The following is a 25,634-nucleotide window of genomic DNA, read 5'->3' as shown; positions in this document are numbered from 1 at the left end:
ATTTATATATATATTATATATATATATTTATAATGTATGTATACACAGATTAATGTACTTTATTAATAAAGGTATATAAATATTAAAAAAAATATTATTTATTTATATCTTTTTCTTTAAGCTCCCATAAAGTATATTATATACGAATATGAATAATAACCAAAAAATATATATATAAATATAAATTACTTGCGGTGATCAATTTTATATAATTTATATAGAATATAATAGGGATTACGGTATGTATTATTTATATACATATATATATATATATATGTAATAAAATTATAATATTATACTAATATATATATATTATATATATATATATATATTTTTTTTTTTGTACGTATATTTATATAATTTTTATAATTATACATTTTATGATATATCATGACACCCCGCATTTCTTATTATTATATATTATTCATTTTTTTATAATATTCATCATTTCCAAAAAAATGAACGAAGCAAAATTATTCTTGTTAAATTTATTTATTTATAAGATGAAGAGAAAATATTATTTTAAATATTTCTTTTTATTTTATTATAAAATATAAACCTTAAAAAAAACTTAAAAAAAATATAAAAAAAATAAATGAAAAAAATAAAAGCCTATAAAGGAAGAATACTATATCCCCTTAATCACTCTAAAAAAAGAAAATAAGGGAAACCATTTTTATTTATAAAATTAAAATAAATAAATATATTTAGAATAAATATATTTTTAAATAGAAATATTTTAATTTTAATTATAACTAAAAAATAAAAAAGAAAAAAAGAAATAATTCTATTGATATATTTTTTTTTTTTTTTTAGTATATACAAAAAAATATGTTTAATTTATATAACTAAATTGTTCTAATGATTTGTATAATGGAATTTGTAATTACTTTATATAAAACATTTACATATATAAATAATATATATATATATATATATATATATATATATATATATATATATATAGAAAATCGTTTTAACCTGAATTTATATGCAAAAAATATAAAAGTAATTTTTTATTTTACTGTAGTATATCTTTCATTTTGCCATATTAACACTCATTCGTTAAAAATAATCTAACACCCATTTTTCCCCATTCGGATGGATTTATTGATCCGGCATTTAATCCAATCTATAAAAATGAATATATAGATTTATATAAATTTTTTATATATTTATTTATTTATTTATTTTTAATATGCATATAGTATGATCATATAAAAAAAATGTATTATTGAAAAAATACCAGAAATAAATAATTATCTTTAATGTCCATAACGTTCTTTTCTTCACATATATATAGAGGGCAATAATAAATATCGTTATCATTTTTACGATTTTTTATTAAAACAACTTTCAAATAAACGAAAGGTATAATAAAATATAAATTAATATTATCTGTTTCTATTAAGGATTGACTAATAAAATCCCATTTAGCACCTTGTAAAATTATATTTTTTATATATATGCCTTCTTCCATATTTTTAACTTTTAATTTATTTTCATCAGATTTATTTATCGAACTAAATTCAAAGGTAATTAATTCATGGCTTACATCATTTTTTTTAGAATATTCATGCAAAATGTATTTTAAAATACTTTTAGGGTTACAAAAACCTCCTAGCCAATAAATTTGTAAATGTCCATTTATACTCCATTGATTTAATTGATTAATTCGTTCTTTTAAATCTTCGAAAAAGTAAAGGATTTTTTTCTTTGATGCGTAAAGTTTTTTCCAAGTTTGAGGTACCAAACCCACACTTAGACATTTTAACATTTCATATATTTTTTTATTTATGGTAATTTCTCCTTTTAGAGCTACAAAAATTAAAATATATATATATATATATATATTATGTGCATTCAAATTTTCCTTTTTCAATACCGTGTAACCAATTGTATTCTATCATTTTACTACATCTAATAATTTTTTATTTTTATGTAATAATTACCATATTGTACTTTATTAAGAGAGCTTCTTATTTTTTTCAAAATAATATTATGTTTATTCACTTCCTTAAATAATAGATTTGCATATATATATTGTTCAGGATTATATTGTTTTTTCATTAATTCATCCACGTATATTTCACGAGGCATATTAAGTAGTAACTTTTTTGTAAAATAATATACAAGTTTTTCATTTATATTTATATTATTTTTGTTATGGAAATGATACTGATTCAAACTCAAGGAGTTAACACAAAAAAGTAATGATATAATTTCTTCTGATGCACCTGTATTATATGATATTTCTGCATATGGTTTTTGTCCAAATAATTCTACACTATCATTATAAGGAATTTCTTTTAAATAATTATTTAATAGCTTTTCATTATTTACATCTATAGGTAAATAATAATTTGTTGAACTAGAGAATATATATTTACCTTTAAATATATTATTATTAAAAAATACTTTGGCATATACATTTAACAATTTCTTATCAAAATAATCATCCATTTTTGAACCATATATAATATCGCAAATATAGAAATAATAATATGGCCAATGTATTTCTTTTACACCTTTATTAAAAAATATTTTAGTTATATATTTACTTAGGATGACATCTTTATTACTGAAAAAATATTCTTCATTATTCCATCCTAAATTATCAAATTTTTTTCTATTATTTAAAATAGAATGAAACCAAAATAAACTGAAAAGCAATTTTCTAAATTTATTTGATTGAACATTCTTGTTTTCTTCTAATGCCCAATGTTCTTTAAATAATATAGATATACTCTTTTTTATATTATGTGGTTCTTCCAAAATAACAATAATACTTTTTTGTAATAATGATATAGGGATTTCTTTACCCGGTAATGTTGACAAGAATAAACGAAATTTTGGATGAACAGTAATGAATTTATTTCTCTTTTTCAAACAATTTTTAATCATCATAGTATTATATTTTTCATCTATTAAGGTATTATATATTTTTTTATTATTATCTAAGGTACTAAATGCTTCATTATATTCTCTATCCTTTTCATTAACTATTTCATTGTTATTAATATCATCATCAACATTTTTATCCAACACAATTTCTTCCTCATTTATCTTTCTATGTACGTTTTCTTTATGTTTATATTCATCCTCTCGTGATATATTCATAGTTTTTATTTCATATTTTTCTTCCACATTAATATCATCAGAAGTATTAAATATATATTTTGTGTTACTATTTAATATATCTTCAATTAACTTTGTCAATTTTAATAAATTTTCATTAGAATTGTGTAAATTTGTTATATATAAAACATGTCCTTCTTTCATTGCAACCCTTAAATAATTATATATATAATTTATATTATAATTTGTTAGAGTAATATTTTTTAACTTTTGATTATTATCCAAAGCATACTTGTAAATATATTCAAACGGATCATAATTAGGTTTGTATATAATAATTAATGGTTCTATATTTTTTTTAGAAGGGCGTAATATATATTCAAAATTCATGTATTCTACCTCTATATCATTATAAGACATATTAGAAAAAATAAAATTTTCTATTGCTTTGTTTAATCTATCTGGTCTTAATATTTTTATTATAATCAATTTTTGAAAACTATTTAAATTATATTCCCATTCATCTGGAAATACAAGATTTTCCACTTGTAAATAATTAAACCATCTTCTCCATTCTCTAATAGATTTAATGAAAGAATTTATAAATCCTTCGAAATTTTTTAATTTCTCTATATCTAATAATTCTTTCCATTTTATATCACTTATCCAATCATTACCTGGATTTATAACATCCATTGTTTTATCTTCATTTTCGATATCATTATCATTCATATTATCAAATTCGGAATAATCTTCGTAATTATTTTCTTTAATTTCATAACTTTTCTTTTTTTTTTTTAAATTAATTTTCTTTTTTTTATTTTTCCTTTTTTTGTTTTTTTTTTTGCTTTTTAGTATATCCAAATTGGATTTTATTTTGTCTGATTTTATGTCAACATTGGTTTTATTATTATTATTAGATTCTTTATCTTTGTCATTATTTTCTAACGTAATATTTTGTAATTGACCATCATCATCCTTGTTAAAATTATCATTATTATTTTTTTTATTTTTATGTTTGTTCCTACTATTTATATCAGCATTATTGTTATCTTTAATATCTTCATCATTATTTACATCAAAACGGTAATCTTCCTCATTTGGGTCTTCTACTTTATCTTCATTTTCTTCATTCTCATCTAACTCTTCATTTGCATCTTCTTCTTCCTCTTCATTTGCATCTTCCTCTTCCTCTTCATTTTCCTCATCGTAGTCTTCATCTCCCTCTTCGTCGTCTTCATCTCCCTCTTCTTCGTCTTCTTCTTCTTCTTCTTCGTCATCTTCTTCATCTTCTTCATCTTCTTCATCTTCTTCTACATTTTCTCCTTTCACCTCCTCCCCATTATACTTACGATTGTCATTCTCCGCATTAATAGCACTTTTAGCAGAACTTGAAACCTTAGATATGTCCTTCTTTTCACCATTCCTATCAGCATTCGATTTTCTTATTGTTTTTAATTTTTTGTTCTTTTTATTTTGATATTTCTTTTTTCCTTTCTTATCATTGGATAGTTCCATGCTTGTTTCCTTCTTTATTTCTTTTTCCATATTTATTCTCCTTTTCATTTCCTTCATTTTTTCAGTATCCATGTGCTTTCCAAACATAAAAAAATTATAGTCCTCCTTAGATATTTTATCTTCAAAAACCATAATTTTGCATAGCGAATAAAAAGTGAAAAATAAATGATGCTTGCTTGATAAAGAAATCTTAGTATATTTTATAAATTCGTAAAAATAATAGTTAAATAAATTTTCTTGCCTCTCTGAGGAAGATGATGATAATGTTTTATTATTCGACTTATATTTGGTAATGCTATATGTGAAAAAATTAATAAAATGTTCCAAACAAAATTGATAATAACTATTAATATATTTTAAATCATTCAATACAGTAAATAATATAGAAATCTTTTTAGCTAAAGCTTTAAAAATGTTTCTATTCATATTAGTTCTATTAAGTGTGTCGTTAATTTCTTCTAAGCATCTATTCTTTTCATCTATATCAGCTTTAGATTTTAAAAGAATATTAATTAATTCATCATCTTCTGTAATTTTTTTTTGACTCTTTGTTACATTTTCTAATATATTATTTTCTAAATTCAATATTTCTTTTTTAATACGAACTAAACGTACAACAGATTCTTTATTTTCGTCTTCCAAATTCTTTTCCTCATTCTTTATAATGACGTTTAACATAATGTTGTCTAGTGCCTCTTTATTTAAGCTAAATACAATAACTGTAGTCAATGTATAAAATACTGGATCCAAATGAAAGCAGTTTTTATTAGACACTAGAAACAATTTAAAATTTTCATGTATTTGTATATCATTCAATAATTGTAGTTTTATAAAATATTTTTTTTCTTCATAGCTTATTGTATTATCACCATATATTGAATACAAATTTTTCTTCTTTTTGATATATTCTTTTATTAATTCATCATTTGATCTAGTAGAATTATCCTTTAACTTTGCTACTGGTAATCTATTTTCTTTGTCAAAAAGAAATTTGTTATATTTTTTAATAGTTAAAAGTAATATATCTTCCAGCTCTTCGTTAATATGATTTATTAATAAACTAAGACCTTTATTCATACAATAAATAATTTTAAAAAATATATCAGACGCATGAACATCAGATATTACTAATATACTATTTTCATTATTTTTATAACTTTTCCTAATCCAATTGACGGCCTGATAATGTGGATCTATTATCAATGTAGCAATAAAATTATTATATATCAGAATACAATTCTCCTTCATGTAATTATCATTAGATATAAAATTAGTATTAAATTCTAATGATTGTATTGGGTCTATAAAATAATCAACTACATTAAAATTTGTATTAACAGATATGTGATTTTTTATTAACAATTTTGTACATGTATCATATATTAAATATTTCCTATCTTCATAATTTAATAAGCCAGTATAAACCAAAAAGAAAGAGGATAAAATAGATTCCCCATAAATACATTTCTTAATACGTTCATTATTATTAACATATTTTTCCCAACGATTTTTTTCATCTATTAGATTAACAAAAAACTTTTCTACATTTTCAATTCTTAAACAAGATTCTTCATATGACTTACTTAGTTCATCACTTTTTTTAGTACTTTCAATATGTTGTTCTTGTAAATGTAATAATGTTTTTTCTATTTCATGAAGTTGATCCATGGCTAATTCAAGTTCTTTTCTATTTTTACTTAATAATTCTTCAGCTAATTTTAGTCTTAACCTTTTTGGTGCTACTTCTCTATAAACTTCTGCATACATTTTTAATGCATGAACCCACATACATAAAGTACCAGTAGCCGAAGAAACCTTTTTTACAGCTTTTGGAGAATATATAGGATTTTTCGTAAATTTTTCAATTTTTTTCAAGGTTTTATCCGATATAGTATCCTTATCAAATGTTTTTAATTTATATAAAAAGTTTGCATCTCCTAATTCAATTTTAGCTTGTTCCCAACTGGGTGTCTTATTTAATATTATCATAACAATAGACAAAGTTTGCATGACGACATCAGGAGGTTTTGTATAAGCTTTAACCTCTGAAATACTTTTTTTATCTAATTGTTCTAATGATTGTGTGGCTACCTCTAATTCAGGTATTGCATTTTGTAAATCTTTTCTTGCATCTTCTGCTAATTTTTGTGTTTCAGCTTCCACACTTGATATTCTAATACTGTCTTCTTGTATTTTCTTTTTCTTTTCATTAGATTCTTTTTTCTTTTCTTCTATTTCTTTTAATAGTCGAGCACATTCTATTTGCTTTTTTGATATATTTTCTTTCTGAAGACTTAATTGGATCTGCATATTTTGTATTTCATTTCTGGCATCAGCTAATTTATTTAAAGCTATACTAATTTTTTTCTCTTGTTTATTGGTTTCTTCTGATTTCTTTTTATATAAATGTTCAAAAAATATAAGGAAATTATAAAAATGTTTGAAATTAATATATTTTTGTATATTCAATTTATCTTCAACTATTTTAGAGTTTTTTATATATTTAATATTGTTTTCTCCTTCATCATCGTCATTCCTGTCATCATTTGTAACACAGTTTTCTTCACCTTCATCATTATTACCTGATCCTTTATTTTGTACAGTACTTCGATTAATATCAGAATTCATTTTATAGCTTTCTTTTGTGTTCATTTGTAAACTATTATTTATTTGAGCAATTTGCTTGTCTTCTTGTCCTATTACATTTTTAGATGTGGTTAAACTTACATTGGTACCGAATATTTTACTTTCATTTCCTTGTTTCATATTACCTGTTTCTTTTTCATTTACATTTTTATAATGATAACTATTATTATTATTATCCATATGACTAATAAATTCATTTAAAAAAAAATGGTTTCCTTGTTTTATTTCATGGTGATCTAATGTTTCTTCTAAATTAATCAATATATTCTGAAACATTTTTAAAGCAGCATTGTGTAAATTAATAAAGATATTAATATTTAGATTATTCATTTTGAGTGTTTCATGTGCTATTATATTATATGAACTATTTTTCCAAGGAAAAAAATAATTAACGGTAGAATTTTTTAATATAGAATTATATTCATAGGATATTTTTTTAAACATTTTACTTTTTAATGATGTAAATAATATATAATGATAATTTCGTCTAATTAATTCTTCAATCATTTCATCTAATGTATCAAAACCTTTAAGATTTATTTCGTTTTGCAAAAGTATATTTTTTAAAAAGGCTATTTCTTCACTATTAAATATGTTTATTAAATTATCATTATTATATAAGATATGTAGAAATTCTAAAATGTCATAATTCATTTTATCATCTAGATAATACAATACACATCTTTTCTCATTCTTGTAACAATTAAATATTGCTTCTTTGAATTTTTTTATAAAATAATTACATTTTAATTTTTCTATAACAGAAAGATTCTTATTATTTAACAAATTTGTATTCAATTTATTCGGTTGTTCCTCTTTATCACTAATACCTTTATTACATTTCATGTTATCATTCTGTATGTAATCAATATGATGAATGCTATTATTCATATTTATTAAAATATTATTTTCTGATGTGTTAGAAAATGTGTCAATATTATTCGTACGATTTGTATCATTGTTTATATCACTTTGCTGATCTTTATTATCTTCATCTTTTTCATATGTTCCTTGTATTTCCATTATTTCTTTATTTTCTTCCTCATCAACCACTTTATTCACAACATTTGTGTCATTTTTATCATTATTGGATTCAAGAATATAATTCATGTCTTCCTTATTCATATCAGATTTTGCATTATTATTATTATTATTATCATCATCATCATCTATATTTTCCATATTCATTTTGTTATAATAAAAGTTTTTAATAACATCAATTTTTATTTGATATATATAACATGCTATTAAACAACAGGTAAACTTCCCTTGACTACTATCTCCAATAGATATAAAATGCTCATTTTCGAAAAGAAAAATTCTAGAAAATTTACATATATTTAACATGACATCTTTAAATAAAATAAAATTTATTGGGTTATTCATATTATTAAAATCATTATCATTCTTGTTTACTAACTTTTCAATTTCTTTAGATATTTTTATTTGACCTTTTTCTAAAGATACATTCATCATTTCTTTTATATTATCTGCACGATTTATATTAGTATATACCATTTCATCTTCTTTATTTATATTTATAGCTTTCGAATCTACTTTCGTGTTCAAAATTGTATATGTACTATTTTCATTATATTTTTTCATTTCCTCATTTTTATTTAAATGAATATTTGTTTTCTTCTTCTCATTATTCACATTTATATTTGAATCCCCTTTTTCATTTCTAAAATATTCCTTTTTTTTCTGATCGTAATTACAAACAACAAATGTGTTAATAGAAGATATAACGTTCTTAAAAAATTCTATTAATACATTTTCATTAGATATCGGTTGATAGAAAAAATATGGTTTTTCATTCTTAGTGTCGTGAAAATTATAGGAACAAAAATAAAATGTTTTCCTTTTAGGAAATAAATAATTGTACATAATATAAAACTTTTTACGTAGAATGTTTTTTAAAATAGTTTTGAATCTTTTTCTTTCCGTTTGTAAAATTAATTGATCTCCCAAGGATCGACAACATTCATTTACCCATAATCGTAACACACTTTCTTTTTCTTCATAAATAGGAGCCTCTGATAAAAATATTCCTTTGATTATTTTAAAAATATGTTTCAAATGAAAGAAATAATGATAACAATTTAAATTTGGTTTAAAATTTTTTGCCGATTCAAAAACAAATCTAACAGTTGATGCAGACAAAGGTTCTGATAAATTTTTAATAACTTCATGAAAATTTGTAAATTTATGTCTTAAGAAAGCATGGAAAGTATTCTTTATATTGGTCTCATCCATTTCGTTTAAATGTATTATATACATCCTATTTATTATCTTTCTATTAAAGGTAGATGTATACTTTTTATTATTTCCGTATATTAAAAAGAAAACTAAATTCTCTACATTCTTTACCGAGTCACTATCTTTATTAAAATATATATTATAATCTATGAATTGGTTGATAAATTCTAGTACACTGCAATTATTAAGATATCTCATTTTATTATTGTTATAATTATTATTATCATATATGTTCGTAGATATATCATTCTTATGGTTCATATCAAAATTAAAGAATAAATTATTCTGTATCATATTATTATTATTATTATAATCTTCAATATAAGAATTATTACTTTTTTGAATATTATTTAAATCATCTAAAATAATATATAAACACTTTTTATTACCAATTGGTTTATAAACATTTCTGCATTTTTTTTCGACATTCATTTCTATTATTTTCTCTAGTTTACTAGAATTATATAATTTTGAAATAAAGGTATAATAACTTGATATATCTTCTTTAATATATGGTAATATATTATATTTCATAAAAAATGTTTTCCCACTATATTTATTTCCTATTAGTAAGATATTTTTTTTATTATACATCAGAATGCTAATCATATTTTTTTTACGTAATGATTCTACATTTTCAATAAAAATATTGTCCTTAAAATTTTGATGGAAATATTTTTCTTTCGTTTTTTCCATATAATTTTCGTTATATTCATCCTTTTTACTATATATATTATCTTTCATAGAAAGGTTATTATAACTTTCTATATAATTATCATTCACAATATTAAAATGATCATCATGAATATTATTATGATCATTATTATGATCATTGTTATAATCCATATTATTATTTTTATTATTATTAACAGCAATATTTTTTATGTTATCATCATAATTTACATAATTATCACTACTTTTCATATAATTATCATTATTATGCATATTCCCAAATCTGTTTTTTGTCTTATTCATATTATATCTATAAGAAAATGTATTATCTGAAAATTCGTTATGCGAAAAGGTATTACCAGAAAAATATGGATTAGATAAATTTTTACTATTATTGTTAAACATGGAAGAATCAAAATAATTATTATTATTAGAATGTATATTGTCTTCTGAATAATTACTAAACATATGATAATTGTCTAACATGTTCATTTCATTCATATTATTCATATTAGAAGACATAAAACTTTGATGATATGTCTGATAAATATTTAAAGTATTTTCATTATTATTAACATTATTATTATCACTAAATAAATTATTATAATTAATTGTATATTTATTAAAATTTTTACTGAAATGTAAATTACTGCTCAGAAAAAATTTATTAAAATCGGTTTCTTGATTTGCTGTATCTCCTAATTGATTAACATTCATATATTTAAAGCTGTTACTATCATTTTTTCCAATATTGTAATTATCATAAGAAAAAAAAAACTTTTCCTTAATATTGGGAAGAAAATTATGATTTGTTGTAATTAATTCATCCCATAATACCCAATTAAAATTATTCTTACTTATTATATAATCAAAAACCGTGTGTAAATATGGGAAGGTGTTGTCAATACTTTTAATTAATTTATCAAATAATTCTTTACTCTTAGGACATAGAATATTAGAAAAAATATATATGATAGATTGAAGAAATAATTTTTCTAAACATAATGATGGATTCAAATTTTTTGGGAAATTTTTATCATATAAATTACATAACATATCATATAATTGACATATGGATATAATAATATTAGCATCACTGATATCTATTATTAAATTATATTTATTTTTTTTAGCATTCATTACTTTCTTTATATATTTATTAAATAATCCTTGTATTAAATTTTTTCCCTCTATATTAGATTTATTACTTTTTAAATAACTATCAATTAGCCATTCATAATTAAATTCATCCTCATTCATATAAACAATTCTAGATCTACTAATAAATGATGGTGTACAATTTTTTAAATTTTCAACTTCAAAAAATATAAACACATTAGGAGAAAATTTTATTCGGTTTCCATTAATTAATGTCAAAATATTATTTTCATCTAATAATGAATGTAACGGCTCTGTAGTCATAATATCGAAAGGACCATCTAGAATTAACCATTTTTCATTTTCATTAATATTTTCAAACATTCTTTTTAATATTAAGGCTAATATCCCATCTTCATATAATTCTTTTTCGAAATTATAAAATCCATATAATTTCTGAACATCAGTAGACATAGGATTAAATACTGTAATATCAATTGTAAAATCATTCATTTCTGTACTTCTTTTATATTTATAAGACATATCAAGTAATGTACCAGCAGAATTTTTAATTTGCATAGAATAGGTATTACTTAATTTACTCGACTTTTTTGTGCTCATATTATTTGTCATATTGTTAGTATTACCTTGATTTTTAAATTTATTATAAAATAAATTATATGGACACAATAAATTATAACTTTCATATGTACCCTTACTATTATTATTTAAATTAATATTATTAATATTAATATTATTATTTGGTGTTGTTGTTGATTGGGATAAGTCAGATATATTTATTTGATTAGAATATATAGATTCATCATTATTCATATATAATTTATTATTTTCATTATCATAATCATACTCATTTGATAAATTGCATTTATTTTTATATTCCAAATCGATATCATATGTCATTTGTCCTAAATCATTTTTATCTTTCATGGTATTATTTTTAATTATTTCACAATAATGCTTAAATATATTTATGATACTAGTTTTTCCACTACATGACTTCCCTACAAGAATTATTGCTTTATTTGTTTTTTTTATTTTATACAAATTCAATATTTTATTTATATAAAACTCATTTCTTGTATATCCCATATTTTTCATAATTTCTTCTATAATTTTAATTGAAGAATCATTCTGTTTATTTTTTTCATTTTTAATTTTTATGAATGGAAAAAGCTCTTTTAGAAAATTATTAAATATATATAAATCATCTTTTAATAATTTGGATTCATTAACTTCAATCAAAGCATCATATATTATTTCTTCTTCGCATTTTGTTTTATTATTTTTTATAAAGTCTTCTGAAACCAAGTTCAAAAATTTCTTTATTTCTCTTAAATCAATTATATATTGTTTGTCTTTTGAAAGAAATTCATATAACAAGCTATAACATGTATTAATTTTTTTAGATAATTTTTTTGAATTCTTAAAACCAATAGAAGTTAAAGAAAATTGACAAATTAAATAAAAATTAGGTGGTTTAAAACAAAACACTTGAATAACATTATTATAATTTTCCAACGAATATACACCCTTATTATTGTTTTTACAAAGTGTTAAAAATATGGAACAACTATTTTTTACATTTATATATTGACCTTCAAAATAAGCATTATTATTACTACCTAATCTGGTATTATTACTATTAACTGTATTATTTGTTACCAAATTCTTATTATTTTTTTTGTTATTATTCGAAAAAATATCGAACGTATTCATATTATTATTTGTTTTTGAAGAATACTCTTTTAATTTAACAACATCATTACGTTTATTCATAATTTGAAAATCATCAGTATAATTTTCATTTGTTATATTATTTAATTCGTTTGTATAAATTTTTTGGTTACTCTTTATTTTTTTATTGCTATGACTATCTACCATTAACAGCATATCATTATTTTCATTAGTATTATTATCAGGATCATATTCGTTGCAGAATGTTTCAAAAGAACTATTACTTTTATCATCATCATAACCATCATCATCTGTTTTTACTTTCCAGTTATATCCCTTCTGATAAGAAGATATATATTCATAATTAAGATATCCTTGTTGTTTATTTGATTTATTAAATTCTAAACTTTGTAAAATATGTTTGATACATCTAAACTGCTCTACAATTATAACAATCACGCTTTCATCTATTCTACTAAATTCATCGAAACAACACCAAAATCCAGATTGTAATATCCCAGATAATATATTTCCTATATACTTCGCCGTATTATTATTATTACAATTAATTGATATAATGTTACTACCAAATAATTTGGAAAAATCTTTTATTGTCTCACTTTTTCCAACTCCTGTATCTCCTTGTATAGCATTCACATAAAAATTATCTAAAGATATTAAGCAAGAATAAAAACATTTTTCTGTTAATGGCGTAATAACTAATCTTGTTGTATTTCCTTGATATTCATAAGAATATTTTCTCCTATTATTAAAATAATTTAAATATAATGTCATAGATTTGTTGAGCATTAAATTAATTGTTTTTAAATATTTGAGTTGTTTATTATTTTTGTTAATCATATCAGGATCATTAGAATATTCTGCTTTACTAGTATCTTTAGAAATTAAATTATCCATATTATTATCATTTAAATTAGTTGTAATTGTATTATTTTTTTTCTTCTTTTTTGATTTTTTTAATAATATATTATTTGTAACCATTTTTTCTTTGTTAATAATTACTTCTTTAGGAATATTATGATTCTTTTCCTCCTTTTCTTTATAAATTTTATTTATATTATGTTCATTTGTATTATTATTATTCTCATTTTCATTTTCATTATTATTAATATTTATATCTTCGTTTATATCTTCATCGATATTATATAAAGAATTAAGTTGTTTATTTTCATCATTTTTTTTTTCTTCTGCTAAAGGATTATCATATTGATCATCTATTTCAATATTATTGTCTTCACCAGAAAAACGATTTGGTATATTTCCTTTCTCGTCGTTGAATAATTTTTCACCTTTCTTATCATCATTATAACAATCAATATAACTATTCTTTTTAATATTATAATGTATATCTTCATTAAAAGGAATATCACTTTTATTTGGTATTTTATTATTTAATTGAATTTTTACCTCAACACCTTTTTTATTATTGTTTTCATATATGTTATAATTATTATTATCCACTTCTTCCTTAACCAAATTATCTTGTTTATTTTTGTTTATATTTTCAATTTTCACTTTTCCATTTATATCACTTTTTTTATTATTATTTATAATATTTTTATTTTTATTCTTAATAATATTATTAGCGTTCTTTTTTTTTTCATTTAAATTAGTATGAATATTACTAAATTGATTTGTATTTTTCATATTTGTTACATCATTATCGATTTCGTTTTTACTTCCACCTTTTCTATATAATGATTCTTTTGTTGTACTTTCAATTGCATTATCAATTTTGTCTATTTTATCTTCATTAATAGACATTATTTTTACAAAATTCGAATTTTCTTTAATTTCGTCTTCAGTTAGTATATACTTTATTTGACACATCCATAAAAAGTTGTCATTACATTCGATTTTATTTTTTATCAATTTTTCAGCAACATCTTTATAATAACTTTCTAATATAATCAAAGCACTAATTTTTATATAATTCTTTTTATCTTTTATAGTTTTTATTAATTCTGTTAAAAATAATAATTCTTTATAATTATCCTTCTTCATTTGATTAACAAATATATGAGATCCTTTATTTATTTGAATTAAAAAATATTCATAATCGTTTGTAAAATTTATACATTTACTAGCTAAGACTAGTTGTTGTGGGTTATTCAATATCCAATTTTTCAAATTCTTTTCTTTTAGCTCTAACTGCACATTTACTAATTCTTCTTTTAAAGTTTCATAAATGTTCTCTTCTAATTTTTTTAATATAATTGTAGATGATTCATAATTTAATAACATTTTTTTATGTAATTTTATACGTTCTTTATGTTGTGACAAAATGTATATATCAAAATGGGATGAATAATTGACATATTCCATATTCATGTTATTTTCAGATATGTTTGTTATATAATTTTTCATATCATTGTAATTATTCCTATCTTTATTCTCACTATTATAAATATTATTATTACTATTATGAATGTTACTATTATGAATATTGTTACTATTATTATTATTATTATTATTATTATTATTGTTATTGTTATAATATGGGGGTAAATTTTTCTGGTAATTTTTCTTAGTTGCCAGACTTATACTACCCTTATTATATTCATTCATTATATTTGTTACTATGGAATTATTTTTTTGATAAGGTGTAGTTCTTTTTTCAGATGGTACAAATTCTATAGAACATACTGCAGAAAATATGTTTTGTATTTTATTTTTTAACAAAAAAGGATTTTTGTACATTCCTAAAATTTCTAAAATTTCTTTATTAGATAAAAAATAGAAACGAGGAAAAGATCGCTTCTTTTGATCTAAATATGTATCTAATGATTTTTCTATATAATTCAGTTGTTTTTGAATATGCAAAAAATCTCGTACATAATTATTATTATTAATTTTCTCTAATATATATGAGTTTTCAAAACTTTTAACAATCCTCATAAATATCTGATTACATATATTATATTGTTCATATACATTATTTAAATGTGGCTTCATTTCATTAGATGATGATAATATCGATTTTAAATATTCATTTTTATTTTGTATAAAACAAATAATTTCTAAGTTATCATATAAATTACCTAATATATTTTCCCATTTTTCTGTTTTTTTTAAAAAGTTGATATCAAAATTATAAATTTTTATATTATTCAATAAGAACAAATCTTCATTAATATTATTAAATATATTTTCTGTATCATCAATTAAAATAGACCACTTATAATATTTTACTTTAATTCTCATATTTTCATATTTATTAATAATTTTTTTAAGGTTGTTTTCTATAATTAATTCTTTTTCTGCATTATTATACAAAATTGTAATAAATTTTATTTCTTTATATAATTTCAGTTCTATAATATCATTTAATGTTATATTCTTAATATTCCATTCAATATTTGTTTTTAATTGAATTTCTTTAAAGTGTCTATATTTTATACATTCATTTGTTAATATTTCCACAAGAATTAAAGAAAATTTTAATTTTCCAACATTATTTTTCAATTCTTTATATATATCCCAATTATTTCTCATTTTAATTGTTATTAAAAAATTTTCAAATATATCTAAAAAATGCATTTTTAATTGATTTAAGAATGTTTTAATATTTAAATTTTTGTCTACCGTTTCTGTATCATGTATATCTTTAACACAATTCTCAATTTTGGTATTATCCTTATTTTCAATTCCATTAATTGTATTATTTCGAACATTATAATATTCTTTTTTATCATAATTTATATTCCCTTCTATCTCATAATTTGATTGGCTCAGACAATTTATTAACTTATTTTCTTCTAAAAATGATAATATTTCATATAGATGATATTTTTTATATTCATTAATCATAATAATTAATTCGTTCAATATATCATATAAATAAAAAATATTAACATTTTTAATGAAATCAAATGTGGTATACCAATATTTTATCATTAACCATATATATTTTAAATGTTTCAAATCAATTTCCATTTCACATATTTGTTCATCACATACATCATCAATATTAAATAGATTTATTTTGTTCTTTAATCCACTTTGAAGATTTTTAATATTTATCAATTCCTCTTCATAATATGTGATTTTCTCTAATACATTATTTGGATTATTATTTATATATATTGGTATATCTTTATAAAATATAGCTTTTTTCTTTTGCCAGATTTTATTAAATTCATTATAAGAATTTTTTATTTCATTTTTCATTCTTTCTTTTGTATCTAAATACATACTTTTACTTTCATTCATTAATGATATGAACTTATTTGATATAGTTGAAGAAGTTTTTAATTTCATTATCTCATCTTCATTTAATACTCCTTTAAGTTCGATTAATTTTACATAATCTTCTTCTAATTTTTCCAATTCTTTTTTATATCTTAAATAATTACTATTACAATAATCTAACAAATTGTTATGTTCTTTTAATTCTACAATATCTGTCGGAGCTTTTAGCAAATTTGTACTATTCTCTTTGAAAAAATTATATATGTCCTCCAACTTGTTTTTACATTTATCACTAATGTAATCAAGGAATAGCTTTTTATATTTACTAAAATCGGCTAGAAGTTCTTCTTTGAGTGTGCTCAAATTTATTTCAATGAATAGGATTATTTCCTGCAGCGAAGAAATATAATATATATATATATATATATATATATATATATGTATATGCATATGCATATGCATATTTTGTTATTTGTATTTTTACATTCCCCACATGTATTAATTTCTATAATACACATTTATATATATATTATACCTTGTCGATGTCCTGCTTAATATTTTCCTCCAAATTTTTAAAAACGTTAATTTGGTTATACACATATTTCATAGGATTCTCTGATGAATGTAAATTCTTCAACAATTCACTTTCGTTTAAACTTAATAGCTTCAAATTGTAATGTTTTAGCCACTTAATTTTTTCCTTTAATTTTTCCATAAAATTGATATAGATATTGTTTATTTGATTAAGTAATTTGGTACATTGATTATTATTATCATTTTTTTTAAGTTGATTATCATTTGGATCATTGAATGCTTCTTTATCATTTGTACTATTTGTGTTAAATGCAAATGCTAATTTTTTCTTCACTTGTTTTTGTCTATTTTTGAATATAACAAAACTAAATTTGGGGAAATTAAAAAATATATCAGAGGCTTTTTTATAAATTTCATCCGTTAAATTTTTGGCTGATTGATGTGAAAAATCATATAGAAGATCTTTATTTTTATTTAATTTTACATATATTTTAAATAAAGGATAATTTTTCACTTCATCATTACTAATTTTATCGGTTAATAATTTATAATAGTTATATAAAGATACTTTAACTGAAATAAAATATTTCTCTTGGAATATTTTTTCAATATTAATAATATAACTTTTAAATGCATTTAAACCTTTTTTAGATATATTTTCTATATATACTAATATGTCTTTTAATATTTTAATAATTCTTGTATGTTTATCTCTTAAAATACTTCTGATACCTTCAATATTTATATTTTGTTCTTCTTCAAATTCTTCTAAGGTATATGTTCTTTTATCGTCTATAACAATTATAGATATTTTTTCCATTTCATTAAGTATATTTTTAATTTGATCATCATTTTTCTTAAAATTATAAATTATTTTTTTTATATTTAAACATTCATTAAGAAAATTAAAAAGTATATTTAATTTTATGTTATCCTTATTCCAGTTATATTTAAATAATGTATTTTCTATATTATTAAAAATATTTCTCAAAACATATTCGAATATTTTATATTGATCATTATTTAACATAATACAAATATTATTATAATTTCTGACAAGTCTGTTTACATATTCTTTACTAACTTTTAATCTTTCTTCATGAAAAGATATTTCATTAATAATATTTGGTAAGAAAATTTTTTCGTCTTTTATCTTTAACCAAAAGTTAACTTCAGAAAGCACTTTCTGTATTTCTATATTATATGTACTTTCAATATATTTATCTTTTATTTTTATCAAAATAGAATTATCCAATAATGTATTAACAAGAGAATTATTCTTTTTAGAAGCTATAGTTTTTACTTCATTTATCCATATATTATTTATTTGCTTTATATATATATTAAGAGAATTTTGAACATCATAATATTTTTCATAAGCTATCTCTTGTGGTTTACAACGAGGCAAATAAAATAATTTATTTAATTTTTCAAATACACGATATAATTTTATACTAATATTTTTTGCAACCATAATACAAGAAGAATGATATTCATATCTTATATGATAAGAGAAATACAAAGTTGGATTATCAAGAAAATTATTAAAATATTTAGAATACGATTCAACATATTCTATAAAATCATACCATATATCATTTACTTTCTTTTTCATAAATGATTTTACATTATCCGTAACAGAAACCTTATAAAATGTATCAAAAAGAAATATACTATTCTCAATATTACTACAATTTTCAAACGATATTTTTATCAAGTTTATAAAAATACTTTCAAGAACTTTTATTAATTCTTTAGTTTTTAAAAAATCATTACACCACTCATTATTTCGTATACTTAATATGTTATAATTTAAATTACGAATTCGATTTAGCTCGTTGAAAAAGGTACTTTCAATATCATTAAATCCTTTCTTAATTATATTATAATATTCATAGCTAAAACATTTTATATGTTCTTCTTTAATGCTGAATAAAAATTGCTCGCAAGCATAGCATATTTCTTTTAGGTCCACGCACTTTTCTTTAAAGTTGTTAATCTTATGGAAAGAAAAAAGGAAAAAGGAAAAAAAAAAAAAAAAAAAAAATATAAATATATTAATATATATACATATATATATATATATATTTAGACATATATATATATATTTTTTTTTTCTTTCTTTTGCCTTACATTGGACAAATTGAAGTTTTGTATTATATTATCTATTTTCTCATTTTTCTCTTGAGATATGTTGAAGGAAATATTTATTAAGTATTCCCAATAGGTCACAAAATTTATACATTCATCTAATGTTCCCGATAATTCCTTGACTTCTTTTGTATACAATTTTGATAAATCTATATAATTTTGTAATTTCCTAATAAATTCATTCAATAATAATGTTATTAAATCATTTATTTTATCAGAATGTTTATAATATTTTGAAAACTTAAAAATTAATTTCAATCTATTTACTATGGTTGGCAAAATATTGTACACATTTTCCACTGATATATTAATATCTAAATTTTTAAAAGGTTCCTTCAATAAATTTAATGCTTTTAGCTTTTCTTCTAACTTATTACATTTATCTCTCATAACTTCTATTAAACCATTATACTTATTTACATTAGCACATTTATTTTTATCTAATATTTGTATTATACCAATTGTTACATCCAAGTTTAATTCTTCTAATAGGTCTTGTAATATATTGTATTTCTTCTCTACATCACAAATATATTCACATAGTGTTAAGTATTTTAAGTCTTCATCATAAATCTAAAGATAAAATGAGAAAAGAAGGAAAAAAAAAATATATATATATATGTGTGTGTAAATTATAGTTTAGTAAAAGACATAAATTAAATTAATGTTAATCTGAAAATAATAGGAAGTTTTACTTATCACTAATTTGTTAATTTTTAATTGTTAATATCAACATATCAAATATATTAAATGAAAACAAAAAAAAAAAAAAAAATAAAATAAATAAATAATAATAAAATAGAAAATTAGATAAAATTAATATAATGAAAAATATCTACTTGTATATATATATATATATATATATATATATGACGGCACATAAAACATTTATTATAAATAAAATAATGCTTGTCTTGTTCTACATAAATATATTTGATATATATATATATATATAAATTAAATAATACAGCTTTATAATTATAGGACTATATTAATAGGTATGCAAATATTTGATATTATGCTACCCAATATATATATATATATATTTATATTTTTATAGGTAGCATAAGTTCACTTATAAGGTTGATCATTAGGTTACGTAAGAACTATAATATACATATTAGAAAAAAAAAAATTCTTATAATAGCTTTTATAATATAAAATCTATTTAAATTTTTATTGTAACGTATACAAATATTATTAATACTATTGACTGTGCTATATATATTTATTATATATTTATCATATATTTATATATATATTTCATTTTTTACATTTTTGAATAATCTTTCAATGTCGTTTATCCAATTATCCAAGAGTTTTTCAAGGAGTTGTATATAATTTGTATCCCTTGAAAAAGCTTGAATTTGATGTAATGGAACTTTAGGATAATAAATAAATTGGTTATTAGAAAACAGTTGAGTAATATAGGTCATAAAATCTATAGTAGTAATATTGAAATCATTTTGTATATTTATAGGTGAACTATATTTCATGTCTAGAGTAGGTATAAATACTCTATCCATTAAATTGAGAATATTTTCTTTTATATTATATTTTATTTTATTATATAAAATTAAATTATCAATATTTTCATATGTAATATTTTTACTATTAACTTTTAAAAATATCATATATTCATCAACTTTTTCATCTATAATATCACTAGGAAAATCTAATGAAAATTGTAACTTCACATCTTCATTAACATCTTCCTTCATATATATAAATAATATTTTAGAACCTGTGTCATATATCCATTTGAACAATAAATCATTATAAGTATCTTTCCATATGTTATTCACATCATATTTAGAAAAACTTATTTTATTTTTTACCCACGCACATATAAATTTTTCATCAATTTCAATCATTTTTTTGAAAAAATGAAAAAAAAAAAAAAAAAAAAATATATATATATATATATATTTATGTATACATAAAAACGAAGTAATAGTATTTAAGATATAAATATAACCTAACATAAAAATAAAATAAAGTTAACTTTAAAAAAAAAAAAATAAATAAATAAATAAAATGGAATCACAAAAATATAAAAAAATATAAATATATATTATAGTATTATTTTAATATATATATTATCTTAAAATAAAGTGCGGCACATTTATTATAAATTATATATACTTTGTATGAGGAGAAAATATAGTAAAAATAATAATTTCATATAAAGTAAAAATCTTACGAGATATATTCATTTTTATTCTTTTTCTATTCCCTATTACATTTCTCCTATACATATATTTTACTATAAGAAAATGCAAAAAAAAAAAAAAAAAAAAGAAATGTTATATATTTTCCATTTCATTATTTCATGTATGAAAAGAAGAAAAAAAAAAAAAAAAAAAAAAAAAAAACCAACCAATTTTTATATACTATTACTAAGAATAGGAACTTCCATTTTTTTTCATATTAGACACATATAAATAAAAAAAAATTAAAATAATAGTAATTATATATATATATATATATATATAAGGCTAAAAAGATATTACACGTTGTATAATTCATATATAACAGTGTGAAAAAAAAAATAAAGCAAAAATTACATTTATGTATATAATAAGAATATTTCTCTTAAATATATGTTTCTCTATTTAAAAATTATTTTTTATATTTCTTATAGGTATATAATTTTTGTCCTATTTTTGTATATTCTTCATTTATAATATCACAAAAAGTTCTTTATCTTTTTAATGTATATACAATAAGAAAAAATATTCCTTGTTTTATTATAATTAATATTTATTCTTAAAATTAAATGTGTAATTAAAGAGAATAATAATGAATTAAATAATATGGTATATTCAATTTTTCAATGTAAAGGTTTATATTATTTGTGTCTCTAAGAAGAAAATCAAAAAAAAATAATATTTAATAAGGATATAAATTTTTTTTTTTTTTTTTTTTTTTTTTTTTTTTTCTATATATAACAATAATTATTAACAATTATATATTCCAAAAATGAATATATTGTTTTGTTTATTTGTCATTACAAATTTGTATAATATCATTGCTGTTAAAGCTTTTAAAGAAAATTTAAGAGTGTCCAAATATTATGCTGGAGGTACAACATAGAAATATTTAAATAAAATGAAAAAATAAAAATTATATTTCATGAATATTTAAAAAAAAATTTATATATATCAATATTTATCTAACATAAAATATATATATATATATATATATTTATCTATCTACTTATTTAATTTGTATGAAAAGGAAAACATAAATTAAATTTGGAAAATAAGTATATAGGTATTTCTACAATAGTATTAAAAGGGGGTTACATCAATAGACAGTAAATATAAAAAATAAAAAAAAACATCTTTGTTATCTTTATTTTTTTTGTTTTGTTGTAATTTCTTGTCATTTTTTACATACCTGTTTTGGGTTTTCATATGTTTACATCTTAAATAATAATGTTAATTCGATAAATTATCATTTATGATTTTTTTTATTCTTTTTTCATGAACTATAAATTATAAATATAAAAAAATAGTTGACATATATTAAACAGTTCTTTATGACTTTTGGTATAATAACCTTTATATAATTCTTATTTTTTTTAAGATTTATTGGGGAAATAAATATTGGAAATCCTCCACAAACATTTAAAGTTCTTTTTGATACTGGTTAGTAAAATATATAATATAATCACTATTTATTTATACATTTATGTTGTTATAATTTAATTGTGTTCTTTTCTTTTCTCTTCTATTCCATTCTATTCTCTTTTTTTTTTTTTTTTTTTTTTTTTTTTTTGGAGGAAGTACAAATTTATGGATTCCATCAAAAAATTGTTTCACAAGAGCGTGTTATAATAAACGAAAATATGATCATAAAATTTCCAAGAATTATAAATTGGTTAAAAAAAAAGATCCTGTGGAAATTTTATTTGGAACCGGGGAAATACATATTGCTTATGTAACGGATGATATTCATTTAGGGGATATTAAGTTAAAAAAATATGTTCACATGAATAAATATTAATTATATAATAAAAGGAATGAGTTATATTTTTAATATGAAGAAGAAAAATAATATTTTTCTATTTGTAGAGTTAAAAATCAAGAATTTGGTTTAGCTAGTTATATATCAGATGATCCCTTTTCTGATATGCGTAAATAAATAAATATATATATATATATATATAATACAAAACGTATCTGGTCGAACTTATATATCTTTTGCATATATATTCTTTTCCTTTATAGAATTTGATGGCTTATTTGGCTTAGGCATTTCAGATGACAAAAAGAAAAAACAACTAATTTATGATAGCATTCCTAAAAATATATTAGAAAAAAATATGTTTGCAATTTATTATCCCAAAAATGTAGATGACGATGGTGCCATCACCTTTGGAGGCTACGACAAAAAGTAGCTCCAAAAAAAATTAAAAGAAAAAATAGGTCCATCATAAAAATATTTTATTTTTTTTATTTTGTTGGATTTTTTTTTTTTTTTTTTTGATTAAGATTTATAAGAGAAAATTCAAGTATCGAATGGTTTGACGTAACTTCTTCAAAATATTGGGCTATTCAAATGGTTACACACTATATGGAACATATATATATATACATATTTTTTTTTTTCAACATGATAATTATTATGATTCTTTATACAGAAGGGTTTAAAAATAAATGATGTCTTTCTTGATGTATGTTCAAAAAATCATGGTATATATAAAAAGGAGAAATATAAAAAAATGTATATTATATATTTTCTATATATGGATATCAAACTTTAGATGCTACAAATTTTTCTTTTTTTCTTTTGGATATAAATTTATTTAATTATAGAAGGATTTTGTCAGGCTGTAATAGATACAGGAACATCAAGCATAGCTGGGCCAAAAGAAGGTATCACATATATATATATATATTGTATGTTTTTATTTGTTTACTAATACATATTTACAATTTTTTTAAATTCTTCACATTATAAATGAACGAAAATACAGATCTAATATTATTAAGCCGATTGTTAAATCCAGGAAAATTTTGTCAAAAAAGGATTTTATTAAAAAATTTTTCTTTCATTTTTATTGATGATAAAAGTATACATATAAATATATATACAAAAATGTGATATTTTGTTTTTTCATTATACACAATAATGATATATGATTATTAGGAAGAGAAAGAGAATATGAATTAACACCCAAGGATTATATTGTAAATTCATTTAGAATAGACCCTGTTTTAAGATCCCCATGCAATTTTGCATTCATGCCAATTAATATTTCATCTTCAAATGGATATCTATATGTATTATTATAACAAATGATAAAAAAAAAAAAAAAAAAAAAAAAAAAAAATCTTTTATCATGAATAATTATATTTTAAGGAAATAAGAATTCAAGAAAAAGAATTTATATAATCATATGTTTTCATTCAATGATTCCATTTTACTTTTTTATATAGATACTTGGTCAAATATTCTTACAAAAATATTACGCAATATTTGAAAAGGACAATATGAAAATAGGTTAAAATTAAATATGAAAAAATAAACATACTTATTTATAAAAAATTCTATATTTAATAATATTATCCATATAATATATTGTCCCCATTTTATTATTTTGTAACGTAGGTTTAGCGAAGTCCATATAAATATATAACTTAATTTTTATTATAAAATATACATTCATATATATATAATATATATTTTTTTTCTTTTTGTCTACTTATGCAAAAATATTTATCTTCATTACTCCTATATGTTTTTAAAAACTATAATTTAAA

At 20.0% G+C, this 25,634-nt stretch overlaps 2 protein-coding genes across 2 annotated transcripts; one reads left to right on the top strand and one right to left on the bottom strand.

Moving 5' to 3' along the window:
* Positions 1 to 1,051: 1,051 nt before the first annotated feature.
* PF3D7_1465800 (dynein beta chain, putative) lies at positions 1,052 to 21,737 on the bottom strand (the record flags this gene model as incomplete). Its single annotated transcript, XM_001348764.2, has 6 exons — positions 1,052 to 1,132; positions 1,247 to 1,818; positions 1,953 to 17,568; positions 17,714 to 19,711; positions 19,846 to 20,436; positions 21,138 to 21,737. 6 exons carry the CDS (start codon positions 21,735 to 21,737, stop codon positions 1,052 to 1,054), a joined length of 19,458 nt encoding a protein of 6,485 aa, XP_001348800.2.
* A 1,108-nt stretch (positions 21,738 to 22,845) lies between these two features.
* PF3D7_1465700 (plasmepsin VIII, putative) lies at positions 22,846 to 25,502 on the top strand (the record flags this gene model as incomplete). The annotated part of the gene is made up of 13 exons (XM_001348763.2): positions 22,846 to 22,948; positions 23,104 to 23,182; positions 23,455 to 23,516; positions 23,651 to 23,840; positions 23,943 to 24,004; positions 24,099 to 24,264; positions 24,363 to 24,432; positions 24,512 to 24,563; positions 24,687 to 24,746; positions 24,848 to 24,943; positions 25,021 to 25,154; positions 25,311 to 25,374; positions 25,483 to 25,502. The coding sequence occupies 13 exons, from the start codon at positions 22,846 to 22,848 to the stop codon at positions 25,500 to 25,502; spliced, it is 1,158 nt and encodes a 385-aa protein (XP_001348799.2).
* Between the last annotated feature and the right edge of the window lie 132 nt (positions 25,503 to 25,634).

This window comes from Plasmodium falciparum (assembly GCF_000002765.6).
Source record: "Plasmodium falciparum 3D7 genome assembly, chromosome: 14".
NCBI classification, from domain to species: domain Eukaryota; phylum Apicomplexa; class Aconoidasida; order Haemosporida; family Plasmodiidae; genus Plasmodium; species Plasmodium falciparum.
This window is presented reverse-complemented; position numbering and strand designations above follow the sequence as displayed.